The sequence below is a fragment of the Musca domestica genome, unplaced genomic scaffold (genome assembly GCF_030504385.1).
Source record: "Musca domestica strain aabys unplaced genomic scaffold, Musca_domestica.polishedcontigs.V.1.1 12, whole genome shotgun sequence".
Classification (NCBI taxonomy): domain Eukaryota; kingdom Metazoa; phylum Arthropoda; class Insecta; order Diptera; family Muscidae; genus Musca; species Musca domestica.
Window position 1 is genome coordinate 10935724 of NW_026712155.1, and position 18679 is coordinate 10954402.

Genomic DNA, 18679 nt, shown 5'->3' on the forward strand with positions numbered 1-18679 from the left:
GGAAATCCCTCTGAGTACTTTACCCCCTGGAAGAGAATTGTCTGTATATAGGTCTACGTTTTAGTATAGCACCCATATAAGGCTACCCTGAGATATTCGACAATTTCAGGATTTTATCATTATTCACCGGAATTGCGTCAAATGTCTACAACTACAACCTATGACGGAAAATTGTCTATGCAGTTCCATATCTTAGTATAGCCCCCATACAACGGTACCTTCTTTTATTCGACATTTTGATGATATTATTCATCGGAATAGTTTCAAATTTCGTATTTAGAGTTCGTAATGGCTACTACAGGCTATGACAAAAAAAATTACTTATCCAGCACCACGTCTTCGAATAGCCCCCATATAAAGGTTTTCATTTAAGCTATTTTTTCCGACTGTTTTTTTTTCTTTTATTCGACATTTTGATGATATTATTCATCGGAATAGTTTCAAATTTCGTATTTAGAGTTCGTAATGGCTACTACAGGCTATGACAAAAAAAATTACTTATCCAGCACCACGTCTTCGAATAGCCCCCATATAAAGGTTTTCATTTAAGCTATTTTTTCCGACTGTTTTTTTTTTTAATTTTTCATTTTCCTTCCGAAATTATATTTTATTTATTTACTTTTTTATTTTTATCTTTTTTTATTTTTATTTTTTTTATTTATTTATTTTTTTTTTTTTTTTTTTTGTAATTTCGAAAGTTTGAAATTTTTGAGTTATATTTCTGTAGAAGAAGTTAACAATAAACCTGGTGTTGATATTTATGGAGATCTAGCGGGAGAATAATAAGAGGATTTTTTTGAGACTATGGGGCTTTCAATAGTCTCAAAACAATCCACCAAGAAAATAAAAAATTTACTTTTTTTTAAATTTTTGGAAGGACACAGAATTGCTTGTATTTTTTTAGACATTTTAAAGAGGGCTCCATGCAAAGTATTTAATTGCTTATTTTCTATTTAAGGATACTTAATATTAGATTCATTTAATATTCTAAAATTCTAATAGTCTTAGGCGTCGTCATACGGAACAAAAATGTGTCAAAACTTTGAGTACAAAAAACCAAATTTAAATAGATTTTATATATTTTTTTATTTGTTTCAAATGTTTTAATATCCAAAAATTATTATAAAATAATTAATAGTTGTAGAAAAATAGTTTTATATTTATTAAAAAGGCCCTAAAGTATTAAAAAGGAAACAATAGAAATAAGTTCATATTTTACTTAATTCCATTTAATATTATCCTTTAAAAATTCCATCAACTCCTCTTTACTTTGTGTGGTACTAATAAAACGCAACGTTTCTTTCTGCTTATTTTGACGAGGTATAAAAAAGTGCACCGGATATTTGTGATACACATATTCCAAAGGTATTGTATTTAATTTAGCATCAATTTTAACAATACTAAGGTCATGCTGCTGTTTCAACTCTTCAGCAAGTTCTTCAAGGGCCTTCAAAATTTTATGCGACTCACGGTAAGTGCCCCAATATACCGTAAAAAACATATCCCTTTTTGATTTTTGTATAAACATTTTTAAATTATCTGCCACACAGGATATAAGGCCATTGCTGGCGTTGCAGGTTCTTCTTTGTTGTGAGTGGAAAATACGATTATAGGTTAAATTGTAGGAATAATAAAATAACGCTGATGCTGTTGGGAATTCTTCAACTTTGTATGAACGATTTCCTCGATCGATGGCAAATACTTGGGGTTGCGATGTGTTCAAATCTATGTCCAAATGTAGATATTTTTTATACCACTTGGGATACATTACATCGATATCTTGTAGATCTGCAATGTAATAATCAAAACCACAACCATATCTTGATTCGGCCACTTGATATAATTTTTGCAGCGACTCCAGGTAGTATGCCACACCATTTCTTTGGAAATTCATAAAATAAATGATAACACATCGTCGGGCAGGTGGAAAGGAGTTTTCACGTTTTAATAGCTGAAATGATTTGCCACAATTCTCATTGACATACTCCTCCAAGTGCTCATAGGAGATTACCCTATCTTCCGGTAATTTAAAGGGTTTATATTTCCTTTTCTCGATATATTCTTGCCTTCGTTGTGATCCTTGCGGTCCAATATTTTCCGAGATGAATTTTCGTAAATTCTCAGTATCACGGGGCCCATCGCGAAATTCAACGAATTCCTCTTTATTTGTATGGGGTATAAATATTATTGTAGGATATCCACCAATATTATATTTAAAGGGCACATAATTTTTATCACCATCCAGCCAGACAATGTCAAGCTGTTGAAATTCCCTTGCCAAAAACTCATAATCTGGTTCATATTCCTGATGAGGCTGATAATCTCCTAAGCTAACAATAAGCAGAACATCTTTGCCAGACTCCGCCACCAATTCATTGTAGTTCAAATGCACACATGTTTTAACCAAATTTGTGCTATCCACCTCCTCGGGAATTGGTTGGGAAATGTACAACTCTCCACTCAATAACTTGTCACACAATTCCGATAGGTTTTCCACTGTCTGATAGGCATCGAAGTGTTGAAAAATCTGCTTCTTCCTATCGATAACATACGTACTAATACTCTCATCTTCCGGCCTTACCAAATAGCAAAAGAACCCAATGGGATTGTGATGGGGATATATAACATCAATATCTGACAGATCGGCAGCTATGAACTCAATTTCATTTCCATATTTCAAGGCCAACTCATAGATACGATCCAGCCATTTGGTGTGGTAATAACACTTTTCACGAAAATGATTAAAGGCAATAAAAATTGGTCTATCGATTTGATGAAATGTTTGGCGATCCAAAATTTTAATTTTATTTTCACATTTCTCCTCGATATATTGCTGGAAATCCAAATGTTTGTCATAGAAATTCACCGGCTGTCTGGGTGGTATTGGTGGGGCTTTGCCGAAAAGGCCCACAAACTCGTCTTCACCATTGTTGTCGTTTTCATCCAAACAAATTTCTCGGAATAACTCCAGTTCTTCGTTAACCAAATCACCTTCCATTGTTGTTATGGTTGTTGTTGCTTTACCCGCCGCCGTCGGCATTCAGAGAGCACTGGTATTGTTTTGCTTCCCATAAGGGAATTTATAATACAATATATTTTCAAATTACAAAAGAGTATTAACAAAATGTTTTGTTTTTCTTTAGAAAAGCTTTTGTTGAAAAAGAGCTTGAAGAAATAAAGATAAATTGTGAAATTGCTTGTTTGAATAAAGAAAAGAGAATCACAAACAAAAACATGACTCTCATTCTGTTACTCATTTGAGAAATGAGAGCCACTGTCATGCAATAGGCAGAGTTGGGAATTTAGAAAAAACAAATTAATTATTTTGTTTACTAGATTGTAGATAGAATTAAAAGCAAAAGCGATTTATAACAACAGGGCCAATCTATTATATGATCCAACAAGTTCTTCAAGAAACGGGGAGAGTTAAAAATAAATAAATATAAACGGCTGTTAAAACTTGACTTATGACAAAATGGGGTATACTTATAATCCTTATCATGGCAAAACAATAGAGGTAGTCTGATTTATTACATCGAATATGGCAACCGTTTTCAAACGAAGTTGACCTTGTCATTTGTCAAAAGAAAAATTCTTTTCATATCTAAAATACGCGGATAAGAATTTTAAATTTTTACTTTAAAGTGGCCATAACTTCTAAATATTGACATTTCGGGGTTTTTAGCTATTATTTGTGATCACTTTTTGAGGGAGGAAAAATAGCATACTTTAAAATGGCCATAACTCCTTAAATATCAACATTTCGGGGTTTTTTGCTATTATTGGTGATCACTTTTTGAGGGAGGAAAAATAGCATACTTTAAAATGGCCATAACTCCTTAAATATTGACATTTCGGGGTTTTTAGCTATTATTTGTGATCACTTTTTGAAGGAGGAAAAATAGCATACTTTAAAATGGCCATAACTCCTTAAATATTGACATTTCGGGGTTTTTAGCTATTATTTGTGATCACTTTTTGAGGGAGGAAAAATAGCATACTTTAAAATGGCCATAACTCCTTAAATATCAACATTTCGGGGTTTTTTGCTATTATTGGTGATCACTTTTTGAGGGAGGAAAAATAGCATACTTTAAAATGGCCATAACTTCTAAATATTGACATTTCGGGGTTTTTAGCTATTATTTGTGATCACTTTTTGAAGGAGGAAAAATAGCATACTTTAAAATGGCCATAACTCCTTAAATATTGACATTTCGGGGTTTTTAGCTATTATTTGTGATCACTTTTTGAGGGAGGAAAAATAGCATACTTTAAAATGGCCATAACTCCTTAAATATTGACATTTCGGGGTTTTTAGCTATTATTTGTGATCACTTTTTGAAGGAGGAAAAATAGCATACATTAAAATGGCCATAACTCCTTAAATATTGACATTTCGGGGTTTTTAGCTATTATTTGTGATCACTTTTTGAGGGAGGAAAAATAGCATACATTAAAATGGCCATAACTCCTTAAATATTGACATTTCGGGGTTTTTAGCTATTATTTGTGATCACTTTTTGAAGGAGGAAAAATAGCATCCTTTAAAATGGCCATAACTCCTTAAATATTGACATTTCGGGGTTTTTAGCTATTATTTGTGATCACTTTTTGAAGGAGGAAAAATAGCATACTTTAAAATGGCCATAACTCCTTAAATATTGACATTTCGGGGTTTTTAGCTATTATTTGTGATCACTTTTTGAAGGAGGAAAAATAGCATACTTTAAAATGGCCATAACTCCTTAAATATTGACATTTCGGGGTTTTTAGCTATTATTTGTGATCACTTTTTGAATGAGGAAAAATAGCATACTTTAAAATGGCCATAACTCCTTAAATATTGACATTTCGGGGTTTTTAGCTATTATTTGTGATCACTTTTTGAGGGAGGAAAAATAGCATACATTAAAATGGCCATAACTCCTTAAATATTGACATTTCGGGGTTTTTAGCTATTATTTGTGATCACTTTTTGAAGGAGGAAAAATAGCATACTTTAAAATGACCATAACTCCTTAAATATTGACATTTCGGGGTTTTTGGCTATTATTTGTGATCACTTTTTGAAGGAGGAAAAATAGCATACTTTTAAATGGCCATAACTCCTCAAATATTGACATTTCGGGGTTTTTAGCTATTATTTGTGATCACTTTTTGAAGGAGGAAGAATAGCATACTTTAAAATGGCCATAACTCTTTAAATATTGACATTTCGGGGTTTTTAGCTATTATTTGTGATCACTTTTTGAAGGAGGAAAAATAGCATACTTTAAAATGGCCATAACTCCCTAAATATTGACATTTCGGGGTTTTTAGCTATTATTTGTGATCGCTTTTTGAGGGAGGAAAAATAGCATACTTTAAAATGGCCATAACTCCTTAAATATTGACATTTCGGGGTTTTTAGCTATTATTTGTGATCACTTTTTGAGGGAGGAAAAATAGCATACTTTAAAATGGCCATAACTCCTTAAATATTGACATTTCGGGGTTTTTAGCTATTATTTGTGATCACTTTTTGAAGGAGGAAGAATAGCATACTTTAAAATGGCCATAACTCCTTAAATATTGACATTTCGGGGTTTTTAGCTATTATTTGTGATCACTTTTTGAGGGAGGAAAAATAGCATACTTTAAAATGGCCATAACTCCTTAAATATTGACATTTCGGGGTTTTCAGCTATTATTTGTGATCACTTTTTGAAGGAGGAAAAATAGCATACTTTAAAATGGCCATAACTCCCTAAATATTGACATTTCGGGGTTTTTAGCTATTATTTGTGATCGCTTTTTGAGGGAGGAAAAATAGCATACTTTAAAATGGCCATAACTCAAATATTGACATTTCGGGGTTTTTAGCTATTATTTGTGATCACTTTTTGAAGGAGGAAGAATAGCATACTTTAAAATGGCCATAACTCCTTAAATATTGACATTTCGGGGTTTTTAGCTATTATTTGTGACCACTTTTTGAGGGAGGAAAAATAGCATACTTTAAAATGGCCATAACTCCTCAAATATTGACATTTCGGGGTTTTTAGCTATTATTTGTGATCACTTTTTGAGGGAGGAAAAATAGCATACTTTAAAATGGCCATAACTCCTTAAATATTGACATTTCGGGGTTTTTAGCTATTATTTGTGATCACTTTTTGAAGGAGGAAGAATAGCATACTTTAAAATGGCCATAACTCTTTAAATATTGACATTTCGGGGTTTTTAGCTATTATTTGTGATCACTTTTTGAAGGAGGAAAAATAGCATACTTTTAAATGGCCATAACTCCTCAAATATTGACATTTCGGGGTTTTTAGCTATTATTTGTGATCACTTTTTGAAGGAGGAAGAATAGCATACTTTAAAATGGCCATAACTCTTTAAATATTGACATTTCGGGGTTTTTAGCTATTATTTGTGATCACTTTTTGAAGGAGGAAAAATAGCATACTTTAAAATGGCCATAACTCCCTAAATATTGACATTTCGGGGTTTTTAGCTATTATTTGTGATCGCTTTTTGAGGGAGGAAAAATAGCATACTTTAAAATGGCCATAACTCAAATATTGACATTTCGGGGTTTTTAGCTATTATTTGTGATCACTTTTTGAAGGAGGAAGAATAGCATACTTTAAAATGGCCATAACTCCTTAAATATTGACATTTCGGGGTTTTTAGCTATTATTTGTGACCACTTTTTGAGGGAGGAAAAATAGCATACTTTAAAATGGCCATAACTCCTCAAATATTGACATTTCGGGGTTTTTAGCTATTATTTGTGATCACTTTTTGAGGGAGGAAAAATAGCATACTTTAAAATGGCCATAACTCCTTAAATATTGACATTTCGGGGTTTTTAGCTATTATTTGTGATCACTTTTTGAAGGAGGAAGAATAGCATACTTTAAAATGGCCATAACTCCTTAAATATTGACATTTCGGGGTTTTTAGCTATTATTTGTGATCACTTTTTGAAGGAGGAAAAATAGCATACTTTAAAATGGCCATAACTCCTTAAATATTGACATTTCGGGATTTTTAGCTATTATTTGTGATCACTTTTTGAGGGAGGAAAAATAGCATACTTTAAAATGGCCATAACTTCTCAAATATTGACATTTCGGTGTTTTTAGCTATTATTTGTGATCACTTTTTGAGGGAGGAAAAATAGCATACGTTAAAATGGCCATAACTCCTTAAATATTGACATTTCGGGTTTTTTAGCTATTATTTGTGATCACTTTTTGAAGGAGGAAAAATAGCATACTTTAAAATGGCCATAACTCCTTAAATATTGACATTTCGGGGTTTTTAGCTATTATTTGTGATCACTTTTTGAGCGAGGAAAAATAGCATACTTTAAAATGGCCATAACTCCTTAAATATTGACATTTCGGGGTTTTTAGCTATTATTTGTGATCACTTTTTGAAGGAGGAAAAATAGCATACTTTAAAATGGCCATAACTCCTCAAATATTGACATTTCGGGGTTTTTAGCTATTATTTGTGATCACTTTTTGAAGGAGGAAAAATAGCATACTTTAAAATGGCCATAACTCCTTAAATATTGACATTTCGGGGTTTTTAGCTATTATTTGTGATCACTTTTTGAGGGAGGAAAAATAGCATACTTTAAAATGGCCATAACTCCTTAAATATTGACATTTCGGGGTTTTTAGCTATTATTTGTGATCACTTTTTGAGGGAGGAAAAATAGCATACTTTAAAATGGCCATAACTCCTTAAATATTGACATTTCGGGGTTTTTAGCTATTATTTGTGATCACTTTTTGAGGGAGGAAAAATAGCATACTTTAAAATGGCCATAACTCCTTAAATATTGACATTTCGGGGTTTTTAGCTATTATTTGTGATCACTATTTGAGGGAGGAAAAATAGCATACTTTAAAATGGTCATAACTCCTTAAATATTGACATTTCGGGGTTTTTAGCTATTATTTCTGATCACTTTTTGAGGGAGGAAAAATAGCATACTTTAAAATGGCCATAACTCCTTAAATATTGACATTTCGGGGTTTTTAGCTATTATTTGTGATCACTTTTTGAGGGAGGAAAAATAGCATACTTTAAAATGGCCATAACTCCTTAAATATTGACATTTCGGGGTTTTTAGCTATTATTTGTGATCACTTTTTGAGGGAGGAAAAATAGCATACTTTAAAATGGCCAAAACTCCTTAAATATTGATATTTCGGGGTTTTTAGCTATTATTTGTGATCACTTTTTGAAGGAGGAAAAATAGCACACTTTAAAATGGCCATAACTCCTTAAATATTGACATTTCGGGGTTTTTAGCTATTATTTGTGATCACTTTTTGAAGGAGGAAAAATAGCACACTTTAAAATGGCCATAACTCCTTAAATATTGATATTTCGGGGTTTTTAGCTATTATTTGTGATCACTTTTTGAAGGAGGAAAAATAGCATACTTTAAAATGGCCATAACTCCTTAAATATTGACATTTCGGGGTTTTTAGCTGTTATTTGTGATCACTTTTTGAAGGAGGAAAAATAGCATACTTTAAAATGGCCATAACTCCTTAAATATTGACATTTCGGGGTTTTTAGCTATTATTTGTGATCACTTTTTGAAGGAGGAAAAATAGCATACTTTAAAATGGCCATAACTCCTTAAATATTGACATTTCGGGGTTTTTAGGAAAAATAGCATACTTTAAAATGGCCATAACTCCTTAAATATTGACATTTCGGGGTTTTTAGGAAAAATAGCATACTTTAAAATGGCCATAACTCCTTAAATATTGACATTTCGGGGTTTTTAGCTATTATTTGTGATCACTTTTTGAGGGAGGAAAAATAGCATACTTTAAAATGGCCATAACTCCTTAAATATTGACATTTCGGGGTTTTTAGCTATTATTTGTGATCACTTTTTTAGGGAGGAAAAATAGCATACTTTAAAATAGTCATAACTCCTTAAATATTGACATTTCGGGGTTTTTAGCTATTATTTGTGATCACTTTTTGAGGGAGGAAAAATAGCATACTTTAAAATGGCCATAACTCCTTAAATATTGACATTTCGGGGTTTTTAGCTATTATTTGTGTTCACTTATTGAGGGAGGTAAAGTAGCATACTTTAAAATGGCCATAACTCCTTAAATATTGACATTTCGGGGTTTTTAGCTATTATTTGTGATCACTTTTTGAGGGAGGAAAAATAGCATACTTTAAAATGGCCATAACTCCTTAAATATTGACATTTCGGGGTTTTTAGCTATTATTTGTGATCACTTTTCGAAGAAGGAAAAATAGCATACTTTAAAATGGCCATAACTCCTTAAATATTGACATTTCGGGGTTTTTAGCTATTATTTGTGATCACTTTTTGAAGGAGGAAAAATAGCATACATTAAAATGGCCATAACTCCTTAAATATTGACATTTCGGGGTTTTTAGCTATTATTTGTGATCACTTTTTGAAGGAGGAAAAATAGCATACTTTAAAATGGCCATAACTCCTTAAATATTGACATTTCGGGGGTTTTTAGCTATTATTTGTGATCACTTTTTGAAGGAAGAAAAATAGCATACTTTAAAATGGCCATAACTCCTTAAATATTGACATTTCGGGGTTTTTAGCTATTATTTGTGATCACTTTTCGAGGGATGAAAAATAGCACACTTTAAAATGGCCATAACTCCTTAAATATTGACATTTCGGGGTTTTTAGCTATTATTTGTGATCACTTTTCGAGGGATGAAAAATAGCATACTTTAAAATGACCATAACTCCTTAAATATTGACATTTCGGGGTTTTTAGCTATTATTTGTGATCACTTTTCGAGGGATGAAAAATAGCATACTTTAAAATGGCCATAACACCTTAATTATTGACATTTCGGGGTTTTTAGCTATTATTTGTGATCACTTTTTGAAGGAGGAAAAATAGCATACTTTAAAATGGCCATAACTCCTTAAATATTGACATTTCGGGGTTTTTAGCTATTATTTGTGATCACTTTTCGAGGGATGAAAAATAGCATACTTTAAAATGACCATAACTCCTTAAATATTGACATTTCGGGGTTTTTAGCTATTATTTGTGATCACTTTTCGAGGGATGAAAAATAGCATACTTTAAAATGGCCATAACACCTTAATTATTGACATTTCGGGGTTTTTAGCTATTATTTGTGATCACTTTTTGAAGGAGGAAAAATAGCATACTTTAAAATGGCCATAACTCCTTAAATATTGACATTTCGGGGTTTTTAGCTATTATTTGTGATCACTTTTCGAGGGATGAAAAATAGCATAATTTAAAATGGCCATAACTCCTTAAATATTGACATTTCGGGGTTTTTAGCTATTATTTGTGATCACTTTTTGAAGGAGGAAAAATAGCATACTTTAAAATGGCCATAACTCCTTAAATATTGACATTTCGGGGTTTTTAGCTATTATTTGTGATCACTTTTCGAGGGATGAAAAATAGCATACTTTAAAATGGCCATAACTCCTTAAATATTGACATTTCGGGGTTTTTAGCTATTATTTGTGATCACTTTTTGAAGGAGGAAAAATAGCATACTTTAAAATGGCCATAACTCCTTAAATATTGACATTTCGGTGTTTTTAGCTATTATTTGCGATCACTTTTTGAAGGAGGAAAAATATCAAAAATAGCATCATGGTGTTACAAACGGAATGACAAACTTAATATACCCTCCATACTATGATGGAGGGTATAAAAACGATTCGTATGTCTGTTTGTTGATGTTTTACTTATGACAGAGAATATGAGACATCAACGCTAGGGTGTAAGTATTTCTTGCCCATCCATGGCAATGCTGAAATAATCCATCTTCCCTCTTTCATTCAAAATTCACTCTCTTTGTTCTTAGTTCGCCTCTTTAAAAAACTTTTATTAAAGGGTCTTGCAAATTTGGCTATCCAAAAAGGCATTCAATTAAAAGCTCTATTTTAAGTTAACTAAAAAGCTTTCCTCTCTTCGCTTTCGAATATTTCACAATACAAATGAAATCGCGATTATTTTCAACTAAAATATAAGTTGGTAATTATTCTTGATACTCCCCAGTCGGTAGTTGTCATTCAACAGCAATTCGTTTTTAATAAAACAGCAACAATTGAGGTAGAACATAATTCCAAAAAAAGATGAATAGCTCCGATCTAGATGACCTGGATCTCTTTCAAGAGGTCACAATTGAAAACAATTCCGACGAGGATAGCGATATTGAAGATTATTTCTATACCTGTCACATTAGACGTTTGCCGCCACCGCATCGGCGCCAACCACCGACGGAAGAAAAGCCGGTTAATTTCGAAAACTATATTGAAAGTCATTATGGCAACTCAATTAAAATTTTGGATCGCAACACATTTTCTGAGATCAAACTCCCTGTTATCATCGTTTTCAATCATTTCCGTGAAAAATGTTCCCATCACAGCAAGTGGTTGGATATGCTGCACAAGGCCGGTCTACAGTATAAGGATCAAATTGAATTCATTGTGGCCGATATCTATGATATTGATATCATATTTCCCAATCACAATCCCTTGAATTTCTTTTGTGCCTCCGAGAAACCGGAAAAAGAAACACCCCACATATTTGCCCTGAATCCAAAGAAACATTTATACCAACATCAAGATGTCATGAATACCACAGAGGAGAATCTTTTGGAGCTTTGCGAAAATCTATTAAATGGTAGTCTCTATCCCTCACAACAGCCCAGGAAAGACGATGGTAAATTGGTAAAAATATGTGTCCATGAGAATTATGAGGAAATGATAACTAAATCTCCCCGAGACATCTTACTTGTGGTTGCTTGGGATGACTATGAAATATGTTCGATGCTTAAAGGATTAAATTATGAAAAGATGGCCCAAGAAATACAACAATACAATGTTGATCTTATCTTCATAAATGCCGCCGAAAATTATGTACCCATGGAACTCCGAAAATTCTCATATCCAGTGGAATATTTTATACCTCATGAAGATAAACAGTGTTTTATACACTCCAAAGGTTATACTACCCCAAGGTCTTTGATGGCATTTGTACGGGACAATTTAACGCCCCAGGGTCAACGTTTAAGGCAACAAGAAGTGGCAGCCAGAAAATTCCATCATTTCAAATTGCCTGATAATCAGAAAATGGATTTGGAATCATTGGAGGACTATTTGTTTGCAAAATATCCCAAAACCATGAAAATATTTCATAATTTACCAACTACGCCTATGTGTGCTCTAATATTTCTAATGGATTTCAAAAACAAGGGAATTGAATATTATCTGTCCTACCTACAAACTATACATCAAATGGCGGCCTCGAAGGCCTTTTATTCTCTGGATTTTTATATTGGTGATCTCTGTCAAATTAATCAAATACTACCCCAGTGGTACTGTAAAGATCTGGAAATCCACAACAACGGCCATCGGGAGTTCTTCATAGCCATTGACAGACAAAAATGGAAATATAAATTCGATGCGAATGTTCTGAAGTTGCCATCAGCATTATTTTATTATACACAAAAAATCTACCTCTCCACTTTGTTCTATTCCGAAGCTCCAGAGACTGGGGCGAGGCAAATGATAAAAATGTGTACCGCCCACAATATTCGCCATTTAATCACCACCTCAAAAAAGGATATTTTCCTTACAATATACCGCAGTGATTGTGAACGATCTTCAAAGGTTTTGGAATATCTTGAAGAAATAGTTGGTCAAGATATTAAAGAAATGGATATTCGTTTAATAAAAATAGATGCCAATCTAAATTCCATACCAATCGAATATTCATGGTCGGAATATCCAATACATTATTATGTTTCCGTTTCGCATAGAGATGAGAACACCTGTCGTTATAGTATAAGTTTGGATGTAAGCAAGGAAGAGGTTTTAAGTTTCATTGCCAAGCAAAAATAACTGAAATAAAAAGAATAAACAATAAAATGTGTACTTATATATTTATTTAAAAGTTGTTTGTTATACCCTCCACCAAAGTATGGAGGGTATATTAAATTTGTCATTCTCGAAATATACATTTTAGACCCCACAAAGTATATATATTCTTGATCAGCATAAAATTCTATGTCCGTCTGTGGAAATCACTCTAGCTTCCGAACGAAATGAAGTCAGTTGATAAAATTTTACTTAAATGTATATTATGTCTGCAGGAATTTTGGTATTGAAAATGGGCCATGTAGGTCCACGTTTTGGTATGGCCCCTATATATCGATACCACCCGATATTCGGTATTTTGATTGTTTTAGCGACATTATTCACCGGAATTGTTTGAAATTTGGTATTTGAAGTTAGTAATGAATGCTGTAGACTAAGACAGAAAATTGACTGTGCAGCTCCACGTCTTCATATAGCCCCCATATAACGGTACCACCCGATATTCGGTATTTTGATTATTTTAGCGACATTATTTACCGGAATTGTTTCAAATTTGGTATTTGAAGTTCGAAATGGATACTACAGCCTAAGACAGAAAATTGTCTGTGCAGGTCCACATCTTCGTATAGCCCCCATATAACGATACCTCCCTATATTTAGTATTTGGATGATTTTAGCGACATTATTCACTGGAATTTTTACAAATTCGGCATTTGAAGTTCGTAATAAATACTGCAGCCTATGACAGAAAATTGTCTGTGTAGGTCCACATCTTCTTATAGCCCCCATATAACATAACCTCCCTATATTTAGTATTTGGATAATTTTAGCGAAATTATTCACCGAAATTGTTTCAAATTTGGTATTTAAAGTTCGTAATGGATACTGCAGCCTTTGGTATAGCCCCCATATATTAGTACCTGATGATTTTAGCTACATTATTCACCGATTTTTTTCAAGTTTCGCATTTGAATATTGTAATGTCTTATGAAAAAAAAAACTGCCTATGCAGGTCTACGTCGTCGTTTAGACCCTAATATGACGGCTACATTTGGTATTTTTAAGATTTTGGCAGAATTTTTAACGGATTTTATTTTTTGAAAATTGTCAAATACGTTGCAAGTGTTGGAGGGTATTCAAAGTTCGGCCCAGCCGAATTTACAGATTTATTACTTGTTTTTATCTCCAAAAGATCGAAGATCAATCAAATTAAAATCTTTGGAAATACGTCTCATTCCATGACATCGAAGCTGTTACAAATCCAGGTTCATTCTTCTCTAGGAGCCTTCGAAAAAACTTCAAATAATCCACATTTATTTTTCTGTTAGAAAAATTTAAAGGAACCAAATTTTCTCTTCTATCTTCTCTCAAAATCTCAGAAAAATAAGCGCTAGTTTTTGCCTTGGGATACACAATTACTCTTCTCCTGGAGCCTTTCCAAAAACCTAAAAATCTTGAAAAATCCTGCTTCTTCTTTTATCGAGGACCTCTTATAAATTCAAAGAATCCGCAATTATTCTTCTCTTAAGGTCCTTCTAAAAATCCATATTTATTTCTCTGTTGGGGTTCTCACAGAAATCTTCGAGGAAATGACATTAATTTTCCTTTCAGAAACCCCTTAAAAATTGTTTAAAAAAGTCAAATTTATTCTATTGGGACCCCAATAAAATATTTTAAATTCTTTTAAATATTTCTAAAGTTCCACAATTCTTTTTTCAATGGGTTACTTTAAAAAATCCAAATTTATTCCAAAGTCTGCTGAAAATCTACGTTTCTTCTAGGGCACTTTAAAATATCTATTAAAAATAAATACGAGTTCGTTTTTGTTTGAGGTCCTCCCAGAATTTATGTAACGTACAAAATAATTCCCCCCATGTTGTTCTTGTAAAAATCACCAAAAATTGCTCATTTAAGGTTCGTCGAATACCCCTGAAAATCTCTTATAAATCACATATTCCCATTTCGAGGTCCTCCCCTAAAACTGGATAAAAAAAAATCCAAGCTTATTGTTTGTTTTCTTTTGTTTTATTATAAATGTTAATGAGGGAGGATTGGTGGGTCTGCTGTGTAGACCCGATAGATGAAGCAACAAAACATTTAACGTAAACTTTGAAATTTTAAAGCCTTAACTTAATTGATTTGTGAATAGAGGTTGGTTACTCGAAAGAAGTTTTTTTTTTCATTTATAGGTATTTTTCAAATAAATGCAGGTGATTTTGTTCTTTTCTTTCAGTAGTTGTTTTTCTTCAGGGGGTAAAACATGAATTAGGTGTATGATTAATGTATAGTTATAGCAAAAAGAAATTTATATATGATATTTTTTTTTAAACGTTAAAATTAAAAGATATTTTCTTTTATGGAGATGTTTATTCAACGCCAGCAGCAGCAGCTGCGGGGGCAGTGGGTTCATTGCCACCCTTCTTCTTCGAGCCGGATACAATATCATCAATTCTCAACAGGAGAATGGCAGTCTCGACGGCGGTTTTGTATGTTTGCATTTTAACGGCCAATGGCTCCCAAATACCCTTAACATTCATATCGACAATTTCACCAGATTCACCATCAATACCCCAGGCACATACACCATCACCAGAGTGGGAGGCGTGTTTTGCTCTCAAAGCGGTCAGGGTGCGAATTGTGTTGGCACCACAATTTTGAGCCAAGGTGCGTGGAATAATTTCCAAGGCCTCTGCAACAGCTGTGTATGGACCCTTCAATTGTTTGCGTGTCAACAGCTGAGACAAAGCCATTTCAATGGCACCACCACCAGGCACCAAACGTGGTTCCAATACCAGATTACGTGCCACATTCAAGGCATCTTGCAAATTACGTTCAGTTTCATTGAGAATATCCTTGGAGGCACCTCTCAAGAGAATGGTACATGCCTTGGGATCTTTGCATTCTGTAATGAAGGTGAAGTATTCATCGCCGATTTTCTTAATTTCGAAGAGACCAGCTCCGGTACCGACATCCTTCTCTGTCAATTCCTCGGTACGATTAACAATTGTGGCACCACAGGCCCGGGCAATACGCAAATTGTCGGTCTTACGCAAGCGACGAACGGCAGTAATGCCAGCCTTCAACAAGTAGTGCTGAGCCAAATCGGAAACACCCTTTTCTGTGAACACAACATCAGGTTTAAGGGCAATAATATCGGCACAAATGCGTTGGACAAACTCTTCCTCAATCTGCAACATGCGGGTAAAATCTGTTTCGCCCACAATTTCAACATTTGTTTGACTTTCACCCTTTTTGTATTCCAAGGAGCAGTCCAACAACACAATGCGAGGATTTTCAATGTAGCGACGCATTTTGGGGTGGGTGACATCCTTGTTGATCATGACACCCTTCAAGACACATGACTCATCAATGGAACCGCCAGGTACCTTTTCAACCTTAGCATAACTAAAAATAGGAAAAAAAAAACAATAAGTATTCATAACCTATTTTCTTTATATATCAGACTAACCGCTTAATATCAACCTCCAAGCGTCCATTTTCATTTAATGTCACAGTCTTTACAGCATCCAGGGCAATATTAACAGCCAATTCGGACCACTTGCCAATAAATTTTGTGCCCACACACGACTTGACCACCTCAGCCATTTTTTCCTTATTATTAACATCCAAAACAGTGCTCAAATCTGTTTGCAAATGTTTAATAATATCTTCGAGGGCTTCGCGATAGGCACGAATAATGACTGTGGGATGGATTTGTTGTTGCAAGAAAGGTTCGGCAGCAGCCAACATTTCACCAGCCAAAACAATGACCGATGTCGTGCCATCACCCACTTCCTCGTCTTGGGTGCGAGCAATTTCAATCATGCTCTTGGCAGCGGGATGTTGTACAGTGATCTCACGCAAAATGGCATTACCATCGTTGGTCATGACAATACCGCCCATGGGATTCATCAACATTTTCAACATGGCCTGTGGGCCCAAGCAAGTGCGGATAACATCAGCAATGGCCTGGAAATTTAGAAATTACAATTAAATTAATCAAATTAATAAAATCAAAGACCAGATGGTCAGCAGTCATCATTCAAATTGTCTCACATGAGTCACTTGAGGCAAACCCACACACACACTCACTCACGCATTACTTACCTTTCCGGCATTTATGTTTTCCAGCTGCACTTTTCGGCCAGACTCTCTTTTGGTATTTTGGCCTAAAACATGAAAAAATCATTACATTCCATTGGGCTACAGAGAAAATTTATTTAAAACCTACTTAAAACCAATATGGGCTGTGATCCACCGAACATTTTTTATTGAAAATTATTTGAAAGAATCCGTAAAACAATCGAAAACTCGTGCTTTGTGTGAGATCTGCGGCGCCCCTCTTTTGCAAAAATCATGAAAATGACGTGAGTGTTTAAGGTTATGTTTACATCGTTCATGGTACACTGAACAGTAATTTTTCTGACATTTCCAGAATATTCAAGCGTAGAACACAATGGAAAAGCGTCAGCGAAAGAATTTAATAAGAAGTGGAGACCACCTCAATTTAATGTTTGTTATGTTCCAATACGTTTTTAATGGTCAAACTAGAGAAAGAGAGATGTTAAATTCGTTCTTAGAGAACTGCTGCATACAAAGTACGGAAATGGAAGAATAGTAGGATGACAGAAGAATACAGATAGATGCATCAACGTTTGGGAACATTGATATATCAAGAATTTTAAAACATTTTTATTAAAATAAGTAGATTTTTATATGTTTTCTTATGAGATGCCAACCGGAGGTTGTTATGGTATGCATTTTTCAACAAATTTTATAAATTTCAATAATTCTTTATTCAAATTGGTTTGACAGTTCAGAAGCTGTGTTGATGCAACTACCTGTATTCTACTACCATGAATAGTAGTCATGGCAAAATTAGATGACAATCCTTCCATAATTTTCAATGTAATCAGTTACCCAATCAAAAGCTGGCTATTATGCTTCTTATTTTTTCTCTGATAAATCAGACTAGCTAAAAGTGGTACCAAAGAATGCCATATTTGCAATTGATCTGTTTATTTTGCCTCTATGTTTTGCTAGAACTTCGTGTACGGGAACGGGTTTCAAGTAAAAAATTGTTCAACTTGTACAATATAATACTTAATTACAGGTTCTGGAAAAAAATATTAGTGGCGTTGTAGAAACCCAAACTAACTTTCAGTATTGTATATTTAATTTTTGTCATATTAGTGAGTAATATGTACTATTTTTATACATCAGTGTTATATGGCTATTTACTTTTTCTTCTAGATGAGTAAGTACAAAAATATATATATTTACCCTTTTACAGAACTTCAAGAATGTAGAAGTGTTAGCTGTGATAACAAATTTTCCCTGTATGATATCAAAAAGAATTAAAAAACTAGTAGAATCTTGCAGGTTCTGGAACAGAGCAATTGTCTGTAATATATTTTTGCACGCAAAGAGAATTTGCAACTATTTCCTTCGTAAATAAATTCGCCCAAAAAACGTTTCGCGTTGTTTTCTTGTCTTTGAAACGTCTTGGCATTGTAAATAAATAAAATATTAAAATTACTACTTTTTAAGAAATACAATGAAAACGGCCAAGATTATTTTATTCATTCAGTAAAATACAAAACATTAATTTAAATGCTAAAAATCCGATCCAATGGTAGTGTTTTTAAAACTATTTTTTTCGATCTTCTAGAGCCCTTGACAATTGGCACACAATCTGTGCCGCCGCCAAAAAAACGTTCCGCATCGTGGCCTGGTCTTTAAACGTATTGGCATTGTACAGAAATAGAA

At 33.5% G+C, this 18679-nt stretch overlaps 2 protein-coding genes across 2 annotated transcripts; one reads left to right on the top strand and one right to left on the bottom strand.

Moving 5' to 3' along the window:
- The first annotated feature begins 11050 nt into the window (after positions 1-11050).
- On the top strand, positions 11051-13178 carry LOC105261649 (uncharacterized). The gene has a single exon (XM_011293054.3). The coding sequence runs from the start codon at positions 11165-11167 to the stop codon at positions 12932-12934; it is 1770 nt and encodes a 589-aa protein (XP_011291356.1). The 5' UTR covers positions 11051-11164; the 3' UTR covers positions 12935-13178.
- A 1735-nt stretch (positions 13179-14913) lies between these two features.
- Positions 14914-17296, bottom strand: LOC101892096 (T-complex protein 1 subunit gamma). The gene is made up of 4 exons (XM_005180719.4): positions 17142-17296; positions 17018-17079; positions 16380-16879; positions 14914-16315 (listed from the first exon to the last, which is right to left on the bottom strand). The coding sequence occupies exons 1-4, from the start codon at positions 17173-17175 to the stop codon at positions 15277-15279; spliced, it is 1635 nt and encodes a 544-aa protein (XP_005180776.1). The 5' UTR covers positions 17176-17296; the 3' UTR covers positions 14914-15276.
- Between the last annotated feature and the right edge of the window lie 1383 nt (positions 17297-18679).

What these genes read in the sequence shown, in the direction of transcription:
- LOC101892096 (XM_005180719.4), bottom strand. Translation starts at nt 17,175, where the DNA reads ATGTTCGGTGGATCACAGCCCATATTGGTTTTAA. An exon ending in AAAACATAAATGCCGGAAAG is followed by an intron (nt 16,880 to 17,017) that starts GTAAGTAATGCG and finishes CTAAATTTCCAG; the next exon opens with GCCATTGCTGATGTTATCCG. An exon ending in TTGGAGGTTGATATTAAGCG is followed by an intron (nt 16,316 to 16,379) that starts GTTAGTCTGATA and finishes TCCTATTTTTAG; the next exon opens with TTATGCTAAGGTTGAAAAGG.
- LOC105261649 (XM_011293054.3), top strand. Translation starts at nt 11,165, where the DNA reads ATGAATAGCTCCGATCTAGATGACCTGGATCTCTTTCAAGAGGTCACA.